The sequence below is a fragment of the Neoarius graeffei genome, chromosome 12, assembly GCF_027579695.1.
Source record: "Neoarius graeffei isolate fNeoGra1 chromosome 12, fNeoGra1.pri, whole genome shotgun sequence".
Lineage (NCBI taxonomy): Eukaryota > Metazoa > Chordata > Actinopteri > Siluriformes > Ariidae > Neoarius > Neoarius graeffei.
Window position 1 is genome coordinate 73399626 of NC_083580.1, and position 24104 is coordinate 73423729.

General features: G+C 41.9%; 1 protein-coding gene across 2 annotated transcripts in view; it reads right to left on the reverse strand.

The window, feature by feature from the left end:
- Positions 1-998: 998 nt before the first annotated feature.
- The window catches only part of cnot6a (CCR4-NOT transcription complex, subunit 6a), a 33334-nt gene continuing 10228 nt past the window's right edge, over positions 999-24104 (reverse strand). Inside the window, exons 7-12 of one of the 2 annotated variants that reach the window (XM_060936385.1) lie at positions 22201-22358; positions 21877-22031; positions 21612-21766; positions 20607-20837; positions 20322-20524; positions 999-4877 (exon numbers count right to left, since the gene is read on the reverse strand). In XM_060936385.1, the coding sequence (XP_060792368.1) occupies positions 4665-4877; positions 20322-20524; positions 20607-20837; positions 21612-21766; positions 21877-22031; positions 22201-22358 (1115 nt within the window). In that variant the 3' untranslated portion in view covers positions 999-4664. Of the gene's footprint in view, positions 4878-20321; positions 20525-20606; positions 20841-21611; positions 21767-21876; positions 22032-22200; positions 22359-24104 lie in introns of both variants that reach the window. The other variant, XM_060936384.1, reaches the window with a different exon arrangement.

Below are 24104 nucleotides of genomic sequence, written 5' to 3' on the forward strand. Positions count from 1 at the left end.
GGCTCAAACCCAGGACCTTCTTGCTGTGAGGCGACAGCGCTAACCACTACACCTCCGTGCCGCCCGTAATATGCTATAACCTCCTCAAATAAAAGCTCAAGATTTGGTCATTCATAAGCTGTGTATGTTTTCCCCTCCACCTTGCAGTAGAAAAGTTTTGTTGAAAACTGTCAAGACCGTTAGATCTATTTTATATCAAGAAATCGAGGACGGCGGCATGGTGGTGTAGTGGTTAGCGCTGTCGCCTCACAGCAAGAAGGTCCGGGTTCGAGCCCCGTGGCCGGCGAGGGCCTTTCTGTGCGGAGTTTGCATGTTCTCCCCGTGTCCGCATGGGTTTCCTCCGGGTGCTCCGGTTTCCCCCACAGTCCAAAGACATGCAGGTTAGGTTAACTGGTGACTCTAAATTGAGCGTAGGTGTGAATGTGAGTGTGAATGATTGTCTGTGTCTATGTGTCAGCCCTGCGATGACCTGGCGACTTGTCCAGGGTGTACCCCGCCTTTCGCCCGTAGTCAGCTGGGATAGGCTCCAGCTCGCCTGTGACCCTATAGAACAGGATAAAGCGGCTACAGATAATGAGATGAGATGAGATCGAGGACTATGGCGAGCTGTATTTGAAGCATATAAAACTTATTGAGGCATGATTTTCTGGAGTATTTCGGATACAGTGCAGCCAAACTACCAACCTGTATATCAGGATCATAAAATGGCACATGCGCATTTCCTTTGGTTGATTTTTTTTTTTAACATTACATTACCTTCAGCCACATGTTCAGCCAGAAAGTGAAGCAAGAACGCCATCTGCTGGACAAGTCCCATATCAACAGGCAAAAATATTCCCTCGTTAGTATTTTTCCTTGAACACTACAGGGCACTAATTTCTCTGAACAAACAACCAAAAAAAAAAAGTACCAATTAATATGAATAGTCAATACGATAAGCAACCAGTCACACTTTCCTAAAATAAATGAAATTAGAGGAAAAAAAAAACCCACTCAAGTTTGAAACAGATGTAGAATTTATTTGACGATGGGTAGGAAAAAAATACAGAGGTGTCGAGGAAACAAGCTGACCCTGTTATAAACACACCACTACTCAGAAGAGAAGAACCAAGAGAACAGGAAGAAAAATAAAATAAAATCCAAAACGCCTTGTTTACCATTAGGGCTTTTTTTTTTTTCCTCTTTTAAAACACTTCCTAATATTAGAATAAAAACAGCTGCCATTATTTTTTCATATCTATATTATTTCTTCATATATATATTTATATATTTAACATTCTTTTTAAAACATTGTGCAAGTGTTTTGCTGGTATTCCATAAATGGTAAACAAGAGTTGGTCCAGTGCATCATATAGTGACATTTCCTAAATACTTTTTGACTTCCAGCTCAAATCAACTCCAAACCCAATCCCTACCATTGCATGACGAACCCTACTGACGAGAGCAAGAAAGAAAAAGCCAATGGGAAAAGGAATGGTAAAAGCCAGACATTTCAGAGAAGGCAAAAGGGTTGAAAAGGTTTGAAACAAGTGCATTCAGGGAAAATATTATTGCCATGATTTGAGGATGGTGACATGGCGGCATGATGCCGAGTCAGATTGAGGAGACGGAGAGAAAAGAAAAGGAAAATAAATAAATAAGGAAAAATCTCTCACTTGTCTCAGAAGTGACTGGCTTTTCATGAGCTGAAGAAAAAAGTACAGAACAAAAGGAGGACAACCAGGAGAGAGAGAGAGAGAGAGAGAGAGAGAGAGAGAGAGAGAGAGAGAGAGAGTGTTGTGTGTTGTGTGTGTCAGTGTCGAATGAGGAGGACAGACACGTCTGCACTGCCTCCTACATTCGAACCTTTAACACCTTTCCTCCGGTGAGAACTTGTGAAACTACCAAAAGACGAAGAAACCAGGAAAGACAACAGGAAACGAGGGCAGTGCTGCATCTACGCTTCCCCGAAACTAATCGAATATATATTATATATATTCTTCCCAAAACCAGACGAAAGGTCACATAAAGCTTTAAGATATCGCATTTGGTGACAAATGACAGCTCTTTATTTCTCTGTGACTTTTCTCTAGATTTCACTGAAGTATTTTTTTTTCCTTAAAAGTATCTTGAAGTGAAAGTTAGCAACCATACAAATCTATAATATTCAGTGTGCCAACATCTTTACAAAAAAATTTGGTTTTGAGTATTACAAAAAAAAAAAAAATTTAAAACAAAGACAAAAAAAAATCATGATACATACAACACAATTCATGTCAAAGAAAGGAAATGAGATACACAATTTATTCACACTTTACAAAAAAAAAAAAAACTCAAAATCTCTCTTTTTAGCTACAACACCATGAGCAATCTGATATAATAACCAGACAAGATGCTTTTGATTAAAAGGAGGAAAGAAAAAAAAAAACCCAAAGAAGGATGGGTGAAAGATTGAGAAGGAGGAAGAAATTAAAACAGACACTGGCAGTGAGACCGGTGGTCCATCTTATAATGCCGTAAGCACTGCTCAGTCAAAGTCATTAAAACCGACTTCTGCCTCATGGGACAAAAGTGTCTTTTTTTTTTTTGTTTGTTTAAAAAAAAAAGAAAAGAAAAAAGGGGGTGGGGAAATGGGTAGCTGCACTAGTGATACACAATAAGTGCTTGTCAATCCATTGTTTTTAAAACATGAACTTAACGAGGAGGAAAAACATTTATCAAAAAAAAAAAAAAAAGGAAGATAGATTGGCCTTGTGAGCACATATCAGTTACATTAATCATGGGTTGATGGTTAGAAAACCAACAAGACTGGACCACGCGACGTACGCGGAACTCTGGCCGAGAGCAGACGCAGCGTGAACGACGTTGCTGCCGTATTTGTTTTACAGTAGTAGATGAAGAGCTTTACACTTGGCTTTGCAGCAAAATGCATCAGATGGCACAACACAAGAGAGCAGACGGCTGTGAGGGAAGCTCAAGATCAAACTGGACACGGTTTTAGAGGGCGAGGAGGGGGGGAAGGAGGAAAAAAAAAAAACCCACACAACCTGAAAATAAGAAAAAAAAAAATAATAATAATTCGCCTGAGTTGAGCAGGAGGAAGAAGTGGCAGTAAATGTGAACGGGGGCTTAATCAATCAGACATTGCACAACATGTTTTGGGCGGGGAGAGAAGGGGAAAAAAAAAAAGGGAGAAGAAGAAGAAGTGAAGAGAGTCAAACAGCTATATCATTATTGGGGGGGGGGAAGAGACCTGTTGCTCAGGAAATGTTCAAGGTTATCCAGGAGAGAAGATGATGAAGGAGAAGAAGAAGAAGAAGAAGAAGAAGTGGCAGTGTGCTTGCAGGAAAGGAGCAGTGAGGCACAATGTTACAAGGAACATGAAACGAAGGAAGGACAGGAGAAATTTTTTTTTTTTTTTTGGACAAGTGCAAATTTATACAGCCAAAAGGAGGAGGAGAAGAAGAAAAAAAAAATTGGTTTCTTGCTCTTGTATAGCCCCCATGCTGGTCATTTTGCATGTTCAATACATCAGAAAACGGATAGAAACTTCGCTTTCATTTACAATACAATCATTTGCGTGCTCAAATCTGAATCTGTCGTATGTACACTAAAAAGGTTAGGACTCTGTCGTTACAATACAATCATGTGCAATTAAAAGAAAATGATCAAGCAATTTGTTAGATAGATAACGCAATGCACTGGTCAGACTGAGGGGGTGGCTGGAGTGCGTTCCAAATTCAACCTGTCCACGCCAAAACACGGCGCCGTTCCCTTCTCCTGCTACTCTCTCACCTCGGACACTGCTGATGCTGTCCGCATCAAGGCTTTGGGCTTTGAAAAACTCTACACTAAATGGGATTAAAACACTGGGTGGGGCTGACTTCGTTAAACTGCAGCTCTTAGTTAAACCGATTGCACCGAGATGGACGCGGTCCGGTGGCGTGTCGAGTCGAGTCTCTGAGGCTGGTGAATCAAATCAAACTGGAATACACCGCGCTCAGCTGCTGCGCTAGAAGATGCCTCAGCACCATGGTGAATGCACAAGTGAGAGAGAGTGACCTGCTCTCGTTCTCTGCACACGTTTAAAAAGCCCTTTCGCTAACAAGGGCGTTTATGGTAGGATGTGAATGTCGAAGTGATCGTTGCTCTAAAAGCTGGTGTGATCAACGATTCCTATCAGATTTAGCTGCTCGCTCTGAACTGGCCTCAGAAAAAAAATTAGCATGGACCAAAATAGAAAATCTGATGAACTTGCTTGGTCTGGACTCCCTGCTTGCGTCTGAAAAGGTATTGCCATTTATAATTTTTTTTTTTTAAATATATATAAAAGCGTCGACCATTGTCTTCAGGTAAAATATACAAGGTATACTCAGAACCATCTGGGTTTGGGATACAGTGTGGAAAAAAAAGTAGAGAAAACATTGTACTTGTGCCCAGAAAAAGAACCAAAAAAGAAAGAAAGAAAGAAAACGGGGTGGTACTGGTACAGATAAGACTGACAAACGTCTGCGTCAGTTAAAATCCATCAGTAATAAAAGTTTAGCCATACCCCAACTCCTCCTACTGGACTGAGATTTGTACACAACAGGCTTTGCCTCTTTCCATCCCTCCCTCCCTCTCTCTCTCTCCCTGCAGAGGGTGAGGTGTGAGGCGGGCCGGAAGCTGCCTCGGAGCTCGGAGAACTACCTGCAGCCAGGCACGTGGAGACCGTTGACCAAAGATGCAAAGGGCAGGAGCAGCTCAAGTTGTGCAAACAAGGAGAAGTGATCGGAGGGGATGTGAGGGTGCGGGCAGCCAGTGATATTGTTCTCGTGGAGCCAATGGGGGTCCAGTGGGCCGAGGACACCCAGCACGTTCAGCAGAGGCTGAGAGTAGAAGATGTAATCGATCACGCCCTGCAAAGAACAGAAAAAAAAAACAGTGAAGTCAGAGGTTGGTGTGAGAAAGTACTTCAGAACAAAAATATCAAAGCAACATCGGACTTGATTTAAAAGTGTATCGGGGAGGGGGGACACGATACCCACCCTGACAATGCTGGAAAAGAACCAAAAATCCACTTCTGACAACATACTCCGACATCTCTACTTCATCAAAACAAATGATTTCTCGCCAAGAACGCTTTATTCACAATTCAATCCATTTTTCAGATACTTACACGTCAATGCAAAACACAAAACTGACAAGTCTAATCTATTCAGATTGTGAGCAGATACTGACTGACAAATGTAGTCTGGTTAACACCAGACCATATCACAAGTGAAATATGGTCTGGAATCCGCCTATTGAATTTCTCGTAGGGGAGGTGTGGTTTACGATTGTCAACGGCCGTTTATTGGACGTTGCGAATGTCTATCATTTGGCGTATACGTAGCCCATGGCCAATCATGGCAGTTGTACCCGGTGACGTAGTTAGAGCGATGAAGAAGAGAAGGAAAGAGAAAGAGAAGGCAAAACAAAAATAGGAAAACAATGGCACCGAACGATTACTGCCGTTTGTGCAAGACAAAGCTTGATCGAAAGTTTGGTTCGTATCGCTCGCCGCCATGTTAAATGTGATCCGTAAACAGTCCCAAATAAACTACAAGCTTCCGTTTGTCGAGTAGTACGCGTCACCCCACTCTCTGATTGGCTCCCTAACTCAGGCGAGCCTTTAGACCATAGTTTCCATGCTGTCTTTTCAGATCGGAACGATTGTGCAAAGCAGCATGGGATTTCCCAGGCTATGACAAATGTGTGATAAACTTTGGCAGTAACATTTTTCAACAAATAGAGTAGCTAATAAACGTAGACACAGGCTTTGGAGTCTTCTAATGTGATTTTCGACATTTACTTCTGGAGGTAGAGACAGTTTAAAACACCTGTTCTTTTATTCTAATAAATGCAAAGAGGAAACATTTCAGTTCAGGAAAAGCTTTCAAAACCTGATAGGAGAAAATATCAAAATTTGGTCAATAACTATAAAATTCTGGTTATCATCCCTCCAAAAGAACAAGCTATAGACCCCTTCGCAGTAAACGTCATTCATACGCAAGAGGAAATTGCGCGCGCAGCCTGGACTCAAAAAAGACTCGGCGACGGTCAGACTGACTTTTGGCGACGGTAGAGACGAGAAGAAATATTTGGAAGAAATGCCTAGTTGTTGTGTTGTCGGGTGTCAGAATCGTAGCAGTGATGGGGTTAAAATGTACAGAATTCCAGCAGGATCTCACCCATTCCAAAAAAAAAAATAATAATTGCCGACGTCTATGGCTACAAGCCATCAAACGTGTAGACTGGGATGAAAGCACCATCAAAAATGCGCGGGTTTGCAGCGCCCACTTCATCACAGGTAAGATCAGGCTATTTATTAAATCTCTCTCTTTCTTATTCTTTCTAGTCTTCGTTTATTGATGGAGCAAAATACTTTGGTAACGTTTGTCTGATTAGCTGGGTCATAGTTGCACAATGTAATGAATATTGTTAGCATGTTAGCTTTGCATGCAATTTTGTTTGTAGGAGATTACTTACCCTGCCATACATGTGCAATTGGCTGTCAAAATGTAGCCTTCCAGCTTGTTGTATACCACCCAGGCTTCATACATAGCAACCTTCTGACCTTGACGCTGACTTGGTAAGATTTTTGACTTCAGAGCACAGAAGTTTATCAATTTCAGTGTAAAACATGTTCTGTACATGCCCGCACATAACAATCATGTGCGTCTAAAGACTTGTAGGCACGAAGTTTTTCGTGGGTGTACACTGAAGTCTTGTCAATAAGGTACGAGTATATATCTGGCCATTGTACACTTGTGTTCAAAATAATAGCAGTCCAACACGACTAACCAGATCAATCACTGTTTTTGGCGGAAATTATATTACTACATGGCAAATAATTTACCAGTAGGTGTAGTAGAGTCATAGAAAACCAACAGACCCAACATTCATGATATGCATGCTCCCGAGTCTGTGTAATCGAATAATTAAGTGAAAGGGACGTGTTCAAAATAATAGCAGTGTGGAGTTTAATTAGTGAGGTCATTCATTCTGTGAAAAAACAGATGTCAGTCAGGTGGCCCTAATTTAAGGATGAAGCAGCACATGTTGTACATCCATTTCTCTCTGAAAACCTGAGAAACATGGGTCGTTCCAGACATTGTTCAGAAGAACAGCGTGCTTTGATTAAAACGTTGATTGGAGAGGTAAAACGTATACTGTAAAGAAGTGCAGAAAATGATGGGCTGCTCGGCTAAAATGATCTCCAGTGCTTTAAAATGGACAGCAAAGCCAGAGAGACGTGGAAGAAAACAGAAGACTACCATTCGAATGGATCGAAGAATAGCCAGAATGGCAAAGACTCAGCCAATGATCAGCTCCAGGGCGATCAAAGACGGTCTGAAGTTACCCGTGAGTACTGTGGCAATTAGAAGATGCCTGTGTGAAGCTAATCTATCGGCAAGAAGCTCCCGCAAAGTTCCACTGTTAAAAAAAAGACGTGCTGAAGAGGATACAATTTGCCAAAGAACACATCGACTGGCCTAAAGAGAAATGGAAAAACATTTTGTGGACTGATGAAAGTAAAATTGTTCTTTTTGGGTCCAAGGGCCGCAGACAGTTTTTCAGACGACCCCCAAACACTGAATTCAAGCCACAGTACACTCTGAAGACAGTGAAGCATGGTGGTGCAAGCATCAGGATATGGGAATGTTTCTCTTACTATGATGTTGGGCCCATTTATCGCATACCAGGGATCATGGATCAGTTTGCATATATCAAAATACTTGAGGTCATGTTGCCTTATGCTGAAGAGGAAATGCCCTTGAAATGGGTGTTTCAACAAGACAACGACCCCAAACACACCAGTAAGCGAGCAGCATCAGGGTTCAAAACCAACAAAATGAAAGTTATGGAGTGGCCAGCCCAATCCCCGGACCTTAATCCGATAGAAAACTTGTGGGGTGACATCAAAAATGCTGTTTCTGAGGCAAAACCAAGAAATGCAGAGGAATTGTGGAATGTTGTCAAATCATCCTGGGCTGGAATACCTGCTCACAGGTGCCAGAAGTTCTCAGAAACCGTGGTTATACTGTACAACTAAATATTAGTTTAGTGAGTCACAGGAATACTAAATCCTTAAGATTTTTTCAGTTTATACAGTAAATATTTGGAGTTTGTAATGAAAAATGCAGACACTGCTATTTTTTTTGAACAGCCCAATGTTCATTTTTCTTCATTTTCTGTAAAGTAATTAAAATATTCATACATTTTTCTTCATGTTTTGATGTAGAATATAATGTGCAGTGTTCCCAATGCATGGAAATAAAAACTATTATAAGGATTTTGAGCTTTACTCACGTTTTTAAAAAACACACTGCTATTATTTTGAACACAACTGTATACCAGGGAACTTACTAACATCGTCCGTCCACTCTAATTAAATACGGATCCGGTAGGCGATGTCCGTCCACTCTTTAATTAAATACGGGTCCGGTAGGCGATGTCCACTTGTTAGAGTTAACTTATTTATGTAGCATTCTCGATCTTGTAACGACAATTGTTTGGCATAATCTGACAGCTCTTAATGCCGGTCTATGGGCAGCGCCATTGTTTGAGTCCAGGCTGCGTGCGCATCCTGGCAACGGTCGGTTTGTTTACAAACATGCGAAGGGGTCTATAGGATCGATTAAATAAACTATAGGGCTTTCCCCAAAGTGCGGATACGCGGCGCTCCATTTCGCTGTGCGACGTCAACACCGTGTGGTCACTTTCACACCAAAAAAACAAAACTGAACATAAGCAGAGTACTTTCCGCACCTAAATATCTCCTTTTCGCCTTGGAAAATGAGTAATAACTACAAAAATAGTAAGATATTATAATATATAGATCTAGACTATCCTGGTACTCAACCCAGAAGTGAAAAAGGGTTTCGCTGCGTGCACGGACAGTGTTCTTCACTATCGTTAATGACTCGGCGGCCCGCCGAGTCATAACGGCTAGAAGAGCTATTACCGCCGACTCATAAATGCGCCGCCGAGCCTTAATTTTTGGCCGCCCAGTCAAAAAAAAAAAAAAGTTAACTTCAAAGAAAAGTAAAAAAACCACGCCAATGCAAACACCAAAGTAATTCTCTGATCACAGATCGTTGATGCGCTTTACTTTACAATAGGTTCAACAGAGGCCCTTAACGCTTGCTCGCTCACTTGTCACTACGCATGTGTAGTGCGGCGACAGAGGAGTGCGTGTCAGTTAAGTGGCTCCGATTGCCTCAGACCTCCGAGAGGAGTACGATGGAAAGAAAAGACGCATACTGCACATCAAATGAAAGGTAATTTTGTGTAGAATTTAACTAAAAACAAAGATATTCTATTCAATAAACATTTCAGTAACGGAGTGACAAAATAAATGTAAAGTCGGCTCCCAGTGTCAGATTTTGCACAAAAGCAGCTACTTGCGAAATAAATAACATGCAACTTAGATGCCAGGAAATGGCATCTGAGGGGTTTCTTATTTCAAAATTTTCTGGCGCGAGGGGTAGGGATGTTAACCGATGACCATTTGACTGAATCAACATCAACCGGTTAATTTTTTTTTGGTTGTTGGTTTAAAAAAAAAAAAAAATCGTTTTGAAGCTGCCGATTTTGGAGCGGAGAACCTGGAATTCTGTGTTGTAAACGCTTGGGGCATGCCATGCGGTGTAAGGACGACAGCTGACAAATCAGAAAAACACCCATTCAGTCATGTCCCGCCCTCCCGCCCCAGTTGAAGACAGCTGCCACTCGGCGAAAGAAAAGTCTCAGTGTTGGATTACATTTTACTACGATGTTAACCAGGTACGTAACATCAAGGAAATTCTTGACCATCAAAGAAACAAGAATACGGCGCATGAATGAAGTCTACGGTTGATTAGCCTGGTGAATATTAAAGGCAAAGGCAACTTTTGTACAAAATCACCACAAATAGATAGATAAATATAAAAAGTAATCGATCATGGAATTCATAGAGAAAGAACAGACCGCATAACAGTATCTTTTAACTTTTAATAATATGGGCTTGCGCTGAGCTCAGCGAAGATGCGTTCCGCCATATTGATCTACTGCGTGACGTCATGCGGCCCACCACTGAAAAGAACTCTTCAGTGCTTCATGGTAATAAGGTAAAAAAACCAGTACAATCGCTTCTTCAAAGTTTTACCAAATGGTTTTATTTATGCAACTTAAAGCTCATAATACTGTATAACTTTGGTCGAGTAAAAACACGGAGCAAAAACATGGCTGAATCCTGAATGACTCCTATTTGGATTTGTCCTACCAAGCCTACTGCGCATGCGTGAAGCGGCTCGGCTCGGTTTTCCCTTTCGGGCGCTCTCGTTTTCTGTTAGAATTTGGTAAAGAAAAAAAAAAAAAAATTATTTACCAGCTTACCGGGTCCATGAACATAAATCTGACTCCTCCAACTCCGACTCCTCTGTGTCAATTCATGATTTCAAAGTTAAAAATATTTTTTCATGTTCGATATATAATGGAAATAATTAACGGAATTGATTACGTACATGTTTTTCTCCTATTACACACCTGGTTTTGTACAAAAGTTGCCTTTTCCTTTAATGTCAACGTAATAATAATACACAAGATCTGAACTAAAACCTGATCACTCACTGATGTTACTTAGCATCAGACAGCTGCTATATTAGCTTAGCGGCTAATCAGCTCAGCTCCAGCTATCCCATTCCCAATGGCTGTGCACAATTAGCAGCCATGTAACCGTAATATCAGTAGCTGGAAAACAATTGCAGTATGAGGTCTCTGTGTCTCACTTCGAAGTATGCAATATCAACACAGCCTGCCTTGGCCGGTGCATTCTGAAAGTATGTTTCGGTCTGTAGCCAACAATGCATGTTATTGCAGATCATATCTCTCCACACAAACTAAAGGCGCAGATGCCGACTTTTGGAGGGAAGGGGAGAGAATGAAATGACAGCGGTGTCTGGAGGGGGAGTGACACACGCAGCTTTCATGTCTGTGAGCCAAGTCGGTGACGGCTTCAGAGCAACTTCAATACCATGCAGTAATGGCGTGTTGATATTGGTAACGGCGTTATAACGATTGTAGCTAATTAATTAGATTACCCGGTGTTATAACAGCCTTTATTTTAACGCCGTTATTCCCATCACTGAGTGTTATGTACTTCTTCTAGCACTTGACTTTTTCAACGCCATCATGGCCAACTGAAACCGTCTCTAAGCTGGAGCCATCTGTCCTCCGCTCCAATACAAACCCCTCGACATCAGTGCCGCGTTTGACTAAATGTTTCGCGCTGTAGAAAAGGTAATGTGAGTGGAGGGCAGCGACTGGGACTGAATGTGCGGATGCTCGCGGTTAGATTTAGAATAGATTCTAATAATTCCAATTCTAGAATTTTAAACTCATAGGTTAACCGGCTAATGAGGCTCGGTGGTCGGTCAAGATTTTTTTTTTAGTTTTCGCCATCCCTCGCGAACCCCCCCCCCCCCCCCCCCCCCGGCGACTAGGGGTGGGCAAAATTATCGATACGGCGATATATCGCGATACTTTGTCTTCCGATTCAATATCGATACTCAAAATTTGAACATCGATATTTTTTCAAATAATAAATCATGTTTCAGACGGGTTGTAAATCCAGTACGACTTCCGCACCTCCGCTCTGCAAGGTGTCACTGTGCCGCTACCTCACTGCAAGGCACTCTTCCTCACTGTAAGGCACTCTTCGTCTTCTCTTTTTTTCCCCGGTGGTTGCAGTGATGAAAAAAAAAAAAACAAGCAAGCATGGCTGTTAATGTAAACCTAGAGACGCTGCCGAACTTTAAGGCAGATGTTTGGAGGCACTTTGGATTCCAAAGGAAAGGAGGGAAAAAAAAAAAAGTGAGCTGGACAAAGAGTACGCCCTTTGCAAAACCTGTTTCGCTCCAATTAGTTATTCAGGTAACACAACAAACTTGCGAACTTACTTAGCACGACACCACCCCGACATATTAGCTCAGCCGGAGCCACCGAAACCCGACCCGAAGCAAACTACACTGGACAGCGCCAAAGTCCTCCCGTCTACTTCAGTGATGTGTGACTTACTGTAACTGTGAACTTAATTTTGTCATTTAAGACCAAAGGCAAGAAGCTGCACTTTATTTTGCATTTTCAATTTTAGTGTGTGTGAGACACTGCATTTTATTTTGAGTATTTACTCAAAGTTCAGAAGAAACATGATTCACTGAGGTTTCAATTCAGTTTCAGTGTGTGGACGCTGACCCACACTGCACTTTGTTTCATAATTGTGCTCAGGGAGACTAAGATGCACACTGCACTTTTCAATGTGTTCCAGACAGTGTGTTGTTCCTGCAAATATGTTGTAACTTGCGCTTGTATAGTTACAATAAAATGGCATGGATAATTAGAATTACATTGTTTTGACTCAGTTTGTCCTATGAATTATCACTATCATCTGATGTACATACAACTCGGATTTTAAGATGCATAATGCGTTTACATTTTTCAGTGAACTATGTAGAATATCGCAATATATCGCAGTATCGTATCGTAAGGTCCTTGGCAACACCCACCCCTACCGGCGACGGCCGCTCAATACTACCGCCGAGCTATAACTTCAGGTAGTGGAGAACACTGACTGACTACCATTCAACCACACATAAAACCACGTTCTAGGTGCTGGTCACTAAATGGCGCTGTTACATGATTGGACCTCGATTCTGTTCCTGGCATCCTGGAATTGGAAAACGAAGCCTAGTGCTATGAAGTGTTTTCAATTCAAATCAAATTTTGCCCTTTAAACATAGACTGCCTTTCAGATTTTCAAGCAGAGATCATAAAAAGAATTTTCCCGACATCCAGTTATTTTAGTTTAGTGGACCGAAAGCTACTGAATTTGAAATCACAGCCTTCCAATTTTATTAGTTTTTTTTTTTTTTAAATAGAACAATTAATGAATGAATTTAGGGCCATGTGGCCCTAAATTCTCCACCATGACGCAAGATACTACATCATCCATGATGTGAGCGTTCCCTGTTCGCGCAAGGCATCGTGGGATACAAATTTGAAACAGGAGAGAAAAATGGAGGACGTGAGTGTGCGAATGAAACGTGAAAGACCGACTACAGTAACGGAAAGAAAGCGAGAAGAAAAGACGTTATGTTCTAAACGAAGGAAAGGAAACGCAGGAAATATCAAACTAATAAATATCGGCGGTCAGCGAGCACCTTGGTTTGATCGGCCGTTCGTTTAGCGACAGAACGATGGAACCGTCAGTGCACGCTCAAAGGGAATAGCCTGATATTTTGTGAGATATTACAGAAATAAGGCGGCACGGTGGTGTAGTGGTTAGCGCTGTCGCCTCACAGCAAGAAGGTCCTGGGTTCGAGCCCCGGGGCCGGCGAGGGCCTTTCTGTGTGGAGTTTGCATGTTCTCCCCGTGTCCGCGTGGGTTTCCTCCGGGTGCTCCGGTTTCCCCCACAGTCCAAAGACATGCAGGTTAGGTTAACTGGTGACTCTAAATTGACCGTAGGTGTGAATGTGAATGGTTGTCTGTGTCTATGTGTCAGCCCTGTGATGACCTGGCGACTTGTCCAGGGTGTACCCCGCCTTTCGCCCGTAGTCAGCTGGGATAGGCTCCAGCTTGCCTGCGACCCTGTAGAACAGGATAAAGCGGCTAGAGATAATGAGATGAGATGAGATTACAGAAATAAACATGTATCACAATGACCACATTTCAGAAGGAACTAAATTTCACCAATTTTATGAAATCGAAAGGTAGGTTTAAATTACCTAACTCGCTGGTTCACAATTACTCTACCCGCCAAAGGAGTCAACTTCGTGTTCCTCTCTTTAGAACATCTTTAGCCCAATCCAGTGTACAATATAAACGCGTTAATGTATGGAAGTCTTGATTCCGCAATCAGAGCCACCACATCATTTGTTGGCTTTAAAATGTGTCTTAGGCCAGACCAATTCCATTAGTTGCTTCTCGGAATCGCCGCTTGAAGAAAAATGCAAAATGAAAAAAGAAAAAAAAAAAAAAAATTTATATATATATATATATATATATATATATATATATATATATATATATATATATATATATATATAAAAAACTCCCACCAACAGAAAAACAGACTGCAGGTTGAGGTCACGTGACGTCGAAAACCAATCAAATCGCCCCTTTCACTTTAGATAAAGACTTCTGGAAGAAGCATGCCTGTGGAGGGGAATCCTGCAAAGCCTGCATTTGTGAGGATATTCAGCGAACAGAAGCGTAAAATCTGACAAGTGTGTCGAAATTCAAGAGGGGGAAAACTTGCCACAGTTGTACTCAAGATGCCGTGAGCTTGTTACCCTGCGATGTGCCAACTTGGACAACGACTCTGTGGAGGTGGGTTTGATTTATATATTTTCATTGATTGATGTGAGGGGCAAACAAAAAAAAAATCATTCGAAGTATTTAGCCATCAGAAGTAGCCTACTCCTGGTCAAATCTTTTTTTCTGTGCATTGTAGATGTTCAATTGACTGTAATTCAATCTGTTTACTGGTTTGCCTGATAAAAGACGTGCAGCCAGAGCTGACAAGGACAATGCAGGACACAAATTTACTGTAGGCCTACTGGGTTTATTCCCTTGTTCATTTTTTCTGGGTAGCATTCCTCTTGAGCAGGGCTGCCGACTGTTATGTAGCGAGCGTGAGACATACGCGTATGACTGCCCTCTCATGCCCTCACTCGGGATGGCGAAAACTAAAAAAAAAAAAAAAAAAATCTTGACCAACCACCGAGCCTCATTAGCCGGTTAACCTAGGAGTTTAAAATTCTAGAATTGGAATTATTAGAATCTATTCTAAATCTAACCGCGAGCATCCGCACATTCAGTCCCAGTCGCTGCCCTCCACTCACATTACCTTTTCTACAGCACGAAACATTTAGTCAAACGCGGCACTGATGTCGAGGGGTTTGTATTGGAGCGGAGGACAAATGGCTCCAGCTTAGAAACAGTTTCAGTTGGCCATGATGGCGCTGAAAATAAAGTCAAGTGCTAGAAGAAGTACAAAACATCCAGTGATTGGAATAACGGCATTAAAATAAAGGCTGTTATAACGCCGGGTAATCTAATTAATTAGCTACAATCGTTATCAGGCTTTCGTCTAAACGGGGGAACAGGGGCGCTGCGCCCTCTTACTCTCGGCGTGCGCCCCCTTACCGACTCCATGAAAACATCCCAGCAACACCACGCGACAATGTGTCTGATCATCAAATACGTTATAATTGCTCCAAAAATATTCCAATCATAGTAGATACACCGCCAGACAGTGCAAAAACAATCCGAATTGGCGTTTTCCAGACTGAGGCGCCATGTTGTTTAGTTGTCGCGGCTGCTCTTGCGAGATTTGACATGGGTTACATACAAGGTCAGCTGACTTGTAGAGCGAGATTTCTCGAGACTGAATGACCTTTCACCCACCGGCGCGGGAGCTTTTGACAGAAGTAGTTCGCGAGTTGTTTTTGTTGACACTTGAGCATTTAAAGATGTCATCCCGCGGCACGAAACGGAAGAAAGCCAAAGACTGTCCGGGGCAGAAGAAGATAACTTCTTTCTTTTTCAATGTTGACAGACAATTTGTTACAATTTCCCTCTCAGATAGCCTCAGAATGTCCCATTGGAGCATTTTTCAAAGGCTTTGCAAGGCGGGGGGGGGAGACAACCAGCACCATCTCCCCCCCCGCTTCGCTCCCTCGCCATGGTGAGCGCCTTCATACTAAATTTTTCTAGAAAAAAACCTGGTTATAACGCCGTTACCAATATCAACACGCCATTACTGCATGGTCTTGAAGTTGCTCTGAAGCAGTCACCGACTTGGCTCACAGACATAAAGGGCAATTCCATGTAAATGTCAACCTCACCATGGAAAAATAAAGCAACATGTAATACATCAAAACCACTCCCAGAGATCTCACCTAGGCCTGTATTTTACAGATGTGAATAAGTTGAACCAATTTGTAACCAACCTAATATGTCACTGTCAGTCTTTCTTTCTTATAATGTAAAACCCAAGCTAAAATCAACTTTGATCATGTACAATTCTATATTATTGCCACAAGCCAGAGAAATGTATGCTAAAATCCACAAAACAGCAAAACAATAGCCATCCTAAATATTATTTAAGAACTTTGATAGTTTTAGCTGATATTTAGAGAGTTTTTCAAAGGGTTATGGTGGTTAAATTGCTGATTTTCTAAACATATGCATTGTCTATTTCAGACGCGTCACATCCATAACGGAATTTCGTCACATCCATAACGCTGACTTTTCCTTCCGAAACTCTGCATGAAATACAAAATATTTTAAACAAAGATTTTTTAATATTCACCTTGGACCCCTCTATCAAATGGATATCTCCATTTCGACATTAGGTTTACAATTTCACAGTTTGATAAAAATGTACAGTCACCCAAGAAAAGTGATACTTTTTCTGTCACGTCCATAACGCATCTTTTATTGGCGTTTTCTGGCATGCCCTAGATGTACTATGGGAATTGTTCTTGTTCTATCACTTCTCCAGTATGGTACAGCCTTAAAATATGCAACACCTGTTTAAATACTGGGAGACAATAAAACATGCACTGGGTCATTTGTTGCCATTTTGAGTTCAAGTGTCACGTCCATAACGCTGGAATTGCTCAAAAGCTGCGTGTGTCACTCCCCCTCCAGACACCGCTGTCATTTCATTCTCTCCCCTTCCCTCCAAAAGTCGGCATCTGCGCCTTTAGTTTGTGTGGAGAGATATGATCTGCAATAACATGCATTGTTGGCTACAGACCGAAACATACTTTCAGAATGCACCGGCCAAGGCAGGACTAAACTCCATGTGCCTTCTAATAATAATTAAAAAAAAACAGAATAGTAATTTGTAAGCTAAAAAGTCTAGCCTGATACTTTTTGAGACTTTTCTTTCGCCGAGTGGCAGCTGTCTTCAACTGGGGCGGGAGGGCGGGACATGACTGAATGGGTGTTTGATTTGTCAGCTGTCGTCCTTACACCGCATGGCATGCCCCAAGCGTTTACAACACAGAATTCCAGGTTCTCCGCTCCAAAATCGTCAGTTTCAAAACGATTTTTTTTTTTAAACCAACAACCAAAAAAAAATTAACCGGTTGACGTGGATTCAGTCAAATGGTCATCGGTTAACATCCCTACCCCTTGCGCCAGAAAATTTTGAAATAAGTAACCCCTCAGATGCCATTTCCTGGCATCTAAGTTGCATGTCTACATTATATTTCATGCATTTTGCAATTCTGCCTCAATCTCACAGCCAGTTTTCTTGGTGCCTAGGTTCACCAACTCTTAAATTAAATTTTTTAAAGGAAAAAAAATGAAGACTGAAGAACCAACTAATTAAATTGGTGTGACCTTAACAAAAAACACAGCCTACTTGCTGTATTGTCCAAGTACCAATTAACTAAATTATTTACTCAGATATTATGTTTAGTTTGTACATGTTTACTCTTTTACTTTACCACTTGTTTATAATATTGTGATGTGTGTGGCGCATATACAACCCCGATTCCAAAAAAGTTGGGACAAAGTACAAATTGTAAATAAAAACGGAATGCAATAATTTACAAATCTCAAAAACTGATATTGTATTCACAATAGAACATAGACAACATATCAAATGTCGAAAGTGAGACATTTTGAAATTTCATGACAGCAACACATCTCAAAAACGTTGGGACAGGGGCAATAAGAGGCTGGAAAAGTTAAAGGTACAAAAAAGGAAGAGCTGGAGGACCAAATTGCAACTCATTAGGTCAATTGGCAATAGGTCATTAACATGACTGGGTATAAAAAGAGCATCTTGGAGTGGCAGCGGCTCTCAGAAGTAAAGATGGGAAGAGGATCACCAATCCCCCTAATTCTGCACCGACAAATAGTGGAGCAATATCAGAAAGGAGTTCGACAGTGTAAAATTGCAAAGAGTTTGAACATATCATCATCTACAGTGCATAATATCATCAAAAGATTCAGAGAATCTGGAAGAATCTCTGTGCCTAAGGGTCAAGGCCGGAAAACCATACTGGGTGCCCGTGATCTTCGGGCCCTTAGACGGCACTGCATCACATACAGGCATGCTTCTGTATTGGAAATCACAAAATGGCCTCAGGAATATTTCCAGAGAACATTATCTGTGAACACAGTTCACCGTGCCATCCGCCGTTGCCAGCTAAAACTCTATAGTTCAAAGAAGAAGCCGTATCTAAACATGATCCAGAAGCGCAGACGTCTTCTCTGGGCCAAGGCTCATTTAAAATGAACTGTGGCAAAGTAGAAAACTGTTCTGTGGTCAGACGAACCAAAATGTGAAGTTCTTTATGGAAATCAGGGACACCATGTCATTCGGACTAAAGAGGAGAAGGACGACCCGAGTTATCAGCGCTCAGTTCAGAAGCCTGCATCTCTGATGGTATGGGGTTGCATTAGTGCGTGTGGCATGGGCAGCTTACACATCTGGAAAGACACCATCAATGCTAAAAGGTATATCCAGGTTCTAGAGCAGCATATGCTCCCATCCAGACGACATCTCTTTCAGGGAAGACCTTGCATTTTCCAACATGACAATGCCAAACCACATACTGCATCAATTACAGCATCATGGCTGCGTAGAAGAAGGGTCCGGGTACTGAACTGGCCAGCCTGCAGTCCAGATCTTTCACCCATAGAAAACATTTGGCGCATCATAAAACGCAAGATACGACAAAAAAAGACCCAAGACAGTTGAGCAACTAATCCTACATTAGACAAGAATGGGTTAACATTCCTATCCCTAAACTTGAGCAACTTGTCTCCTCAGTCCCCAGACGTTTACAGACTGTTGTAAAGAGAAAAGGGGATGTCTCAGTGGTAAACATGGCCTTGTCCCAACTTTGAGATGTGTTGTTGTCAAGAAATTTAAAAATCACCTAATTTTTCTCTTTAAATGATATGGTACATTTTCTCAGTTTAAACATTTGATGTGTCATCTATGTTCTATTCTGAATAAAATATGGAATTTTGAAACTTCCACATCATTGCATTCCGTTTTTATTTACAATTTGTACTTTGTCCCAACTTTTTTGGAATCAGGGTTGTATATAAAAAGATGGGGCGGACCAATTATAAGCCGTTTAGGTTTCCTCCCCTCCCCTAGCACGTACTTTGTACCTTTACTTGTATTGTGTGTGTTTTGTTTTGTTTTTAAACTATGTGCTTATAAAGTAAAGGAAAAAAAGAAAGGTTTAAACTTTGCTCCTTGCATATTTGACAAGGTAAAAAACATTAAATTTAATAATGTTGAATTGTGCCTAAACCAGCACTAGATGCCACCAGATTGCACTATTTGAAGTCTCTAATTTAAAAATTTTCCAGGTGCACATTAGGGTGCATCAGTTGCCCTCACTTTCATAAAATCTGATGCGTTTTTGTTCGGGTGTTCCTTTTCACCAATAAAGACATCCTGTACAATTTTGACCATATTCAAAAGTCTAATGGTGGCACCACGAGGTTCATTTTTTGCCCAAAAAACGCTTATTTTATGTTTTCGCGTAAGGTTTGAATCACACTGTTGGACTCCGTTTATTGATTTCTTGTGACCCAGAGATCATGTTAAGAACCTTTGCAAGGGATTGAGAAGCATTAATGTGATTCATAATACACTTCTATTGTTTAAAAGTAGTTGAACAATGATTCAATGAACAGCTAAAACTCAAACTGTGCTTGATAATATATTTAGAATATGTACTAAAAATGTGTATCTAAGATATTTGGTATACTCTATAAGGTGCCATAATGTCTCATGAAAAGTGATCGAAATTGTGTCATAAAAGTTATAAAATAGCAGCTTTTTCCATAACTTTGAGCTCCTGGTGCCACCATTAAACTTTTGAATTTTGTCAAAAATATTTCACCCAGTGCGTTTTCTTACCAAAAGGAACATAAAAACAAAAATGCATCATGATCGGAGGAACTTTTCATTTTTAGGGGGCAACTGATGCACCCTAGTGCACGTGCCCCCAGACCAACCGAGCAGCCTTCAGGGCCCTCTGGGCTGGGCACCGCATCAGTAGCACTGCTCTGAGATATATATATATATATATATATATATATATATATATATATCTTTTTTTTTTCCCCCCCCTCGGGAAAGCCCTGAACGACATGCTGTCCCATAAATCCAACATCACTTTTAGATACAGAAACAACACCACCACCCTATGACATCCCGAACACCCTGGATGCAATTATATTATACGTAGAAGTAAAGGGCAAAGTCAAGTGTGCATCTGACATAACGAGACCTTGAAGTCGAAGGTGTAGTTGGTATAAGGCATCAGGCCGTTCTCGTAGGCACTCTTTAGCTTGAAGCCGTGCGTGATCCTGCTGCTGGATGTGCCGTTCTTGCCGTTACAGTTAAAGTTGGTCAGGCAGTCGATATAGCGCAGCTCCTTGAAGTCCTTATGAGTGCTGTCCACACCCCCTGTGCTCAGGTACTCCACCACACCTACACAAGAAGTACAGTTTGAATAAACACATGCATTTTAAACATGAAGTGATGAAAGAACACGTACACACAAGCATCTGACCCGAGTCAGGCAGCGAGTTGAGGTCAGCACACAGGACAAGAGGGATGGCGTTGGTCTCCCCCGACACAGAGGAGAGCTTGAGGCTGCGTGTGGCCTTATCCACGATGTTCTTCACTTCTGACAGGAACATCATGGTCTGGACGAGCTTTACGTCCGAGTACTCCGGGTCCCAGTGCATGTGAGCGTTAGCCATCAACAGCAGCTGCTTCTCCATACTAGGCAAGTGCTTTCCTGCTACACAGCAGAAATGCAGATAATCAAACTAGACACGTAATGAGTACTGTTACTCATTAGGCGTAAACAGCAGGCAGGCAAAGGGACATGGATTAATGCTGCGTTCATGTGCTATGGGAAGATGATATTTTCCAGTTGGGAAGTGGTATTTACCAGTGTGTTGCGTTCACATGCTTTTGTTGTTGTTGACAAATTAAAGATGGTGGACCAGATTCAGAATCAGGCCTGTTATTTGGCTAAAACAATTATAGATTGCCTTGTTCATCAGCTGCAGCAGGAATACGAGTTATCAAAAGTCAAAAGGTAAATAATGCTGAATATTTCCTCATCATGACAAGTAGAGATTTTCTTAACACATTGAATGCCACGCAGCTTTTGGAAATTTGGCTGTAGCCACAATGAGAGTAGCCAGTATCTAGATCATTGTTGGCGTTCTTTGGACAGCCACGGAATATTTTGTATTAGGCTATAATATACATATAATATACATAACATGACTCGTTTAAAAGGTGAGAGTCAGCTTTCCGTAGGTGAAAACCACTTCTTTCTTGGTTCATAAGCTAGTCTTGTACCGCTCGCCGCCATGTTGAAAAGGTTAAAGTTCATCTCATCTCGGCAACTCGTGTATCAAAATTTTCTACGAGTTGCCCAGTGGAAAATACCACAAGAGGGGGCGTTCATGTGTGCTTTCCATGTCGGCGTTTGGTATTTACCATAATTCCCATAGCACATGAACGCACCATAAAAAGGATCAAGATATCAGATACAAACCAGATTGCTCAATCATCTCTTTGCGAAGCTCCAGGAGCACAGCAACCCCAATGTTATCCTTGGTCATCACCCTGTTCAACATGACCTCAGAGCCCTCCGAGTTAGCCATGGCCAGCTGGTTAAACTCCACTGTGTGTTTCTGCACGAGGCTGAACCTGTTTCCAAGACGCACACATGAAGGGTCAGGTGTACGGGCCAGCCGTCAGTTATTTTAACAGCCTTACTCGCCGGCTGCTATTTTTAAACGAGACGTCTGCCCACTCACTTCTCGGTCTTATAGAAGATGGCACAGCCGTCCACGTGTTTGCGGTCAGACTCGGACATGGTCCTTGCTCGAGACTTGGGGCTGAAGAAACCCTCATATCCGTGCTCTTTGAGCTCCACTAGGAAAAAGTTGTAGTACTGCTCCGTCTCCACTTCCTGCCACAAAATCATAATCTAAGCATGTCTACTCCTGAAGCATTTCAATACAGAGCGAAAAACAAAAACAAAAAAATCCCCAAGACCCATAACAGAAGTCCTACAATCGGTACATTCTTCTTCCACAACCTAATGAGCTCAGTATAAACGAATGTCATGTGTGCCAGACCTGCAGGCTGATGATATCTGCACTGCAGCTGAGGATCTCTTGCATGATGGACTTTTTCCTGTACTCCCAGTTCAGAGCCCAGGAAGGGCAGTAACCGTAGAGCTGGCGTGTGGCGTACTTATCGCACAGTACATTGTAGCACATCACAGAGAACAACGCTGCAACAGGGACAAAACAGTCATAGCATCACTGTATGTTCCAAGCCTAACTATTCCCACCAAGATGATTTTAAGCTCAATGGCATCTACAAGTTCTGAGAAAAGCCACGTTTACGCTAAAAACTGCAAAACGTTTCGCAGTGAACAACAGTGTAGAACCAAATTCTGACATTTAGAAATTATTTTGAACACTTGTTAGTGAGGAAAAAGGTTTTGAAAATATTTAAAAACTTGTACGCTGTGAGTCACTGTGTATCGAAAATCAGTTTGAGGTGAACATCGTTCTCGTGTATGAAGACAAAACAGCATGCAGTCCTAACAAATATGACGCCCAAAAAAAAAAAGAAAACCCACACCACACAGGCTGGCATGTCTTGTTTTTAGGACTGCACCATTGAAACACCTGGAAATGAGCCAACAGCAGAATTTTAACAGCTCGTAGGATTTAGGTGAAAGAATTATCGTTTGACTGATTTGGAACTGCAAAGCCTATTTTAGTTTAAAGAACTGATTTGTGTATTGATCCAAGAAACACTAAGGCCCACTTTACACGGGGACGGTCTGAAACAAAAACGCAAAAGTCCGTTTTCGTTCTCACTTTTTCCCGCGTCTACACGACCGTTTTCAAGGAGGAAATCTGCGTCTATACGGTGACGCATAAATGTGTGGAATTCAATTGGATGTGCATGCCAGGCGGCTTAGTGGTGCTGTGAAAGACCTCCGCTATGCCTGCACGCATGTGCGACGTCTTCCGTCTTGTCTGATCTGCACCGCAAAAACTTTGACTACTCTGCCTATGGCTACTCGTAAGGTTGCCAGAGCAGCTTGAAGGTCCGTTGGATCGATGTAATCAGACATGCTGTAGCCGTTCTACAGGAGTGTGGAGCACAGAGGACGGCAGGACAGAGATCAGGTTTACAAATAGAGATCTTGCAGTCACGTAACCAGAAAGTACACAACCGCCATCATGTCGGTCAAAAACACCGCTGAATACTGCTGCACTCGTGTGCAGAATGGATCAATTTCAACCGACGGACTACACGGCTCATTTTTCTAATGAACAGATAACTAGATATATGTCTAAAATAAACGATCTACAGATTTGTGACCCTTATGGCTTTCCGGACGGAGTTTTCACGACCGGATTTTGAACTGCCAGCGGAATACCCGGACGTGTATGATTACCTCATCAACTTTCCCTCGCTGTTCAGTGGTGAAGCACTGCGTGCTTATAAATCTCTGGACAGTTATCTTTACAGAAATTCAGGATTTGTCAGCGACTCAGATGTGGCATCTTGTAAACAAGAAAATGATCCTCACTGGATGGGTAAGTAAGTATTGAGTATAGCACTGACCAGCCGATTATAGAATAGAATAAGGTAATTCCAGTTGTAATTCCAAATTGTCCGTCTTGTTTACATGGATCTGGCGTTGGAGAGGTAGAGGCTTGGCAGTGGAGATTTAAGTAGCTGTTTTCTGAGCTTAGTCAACAGGCCGGCTCTACAGCCTCGCTTTTGCTTCGGCTCCCGGCGCCGCCTCCTTCGCTTTGCTTCCGATAACAATCCACGGAGACCCCGCTGGTCTCGCCATCTCGTCCGGAATGTTTTTTTTTTCTCATCCGGAATGTTGTGCATGCAATGGAAATCGCTACAAACCGTCATTTTCTGCTGGAAACCAATGTCCAGTAAGTCCATACGGTTGTAGTGGATATTGAAGTCCGGTACAGACGAACAACACGCAAAAATA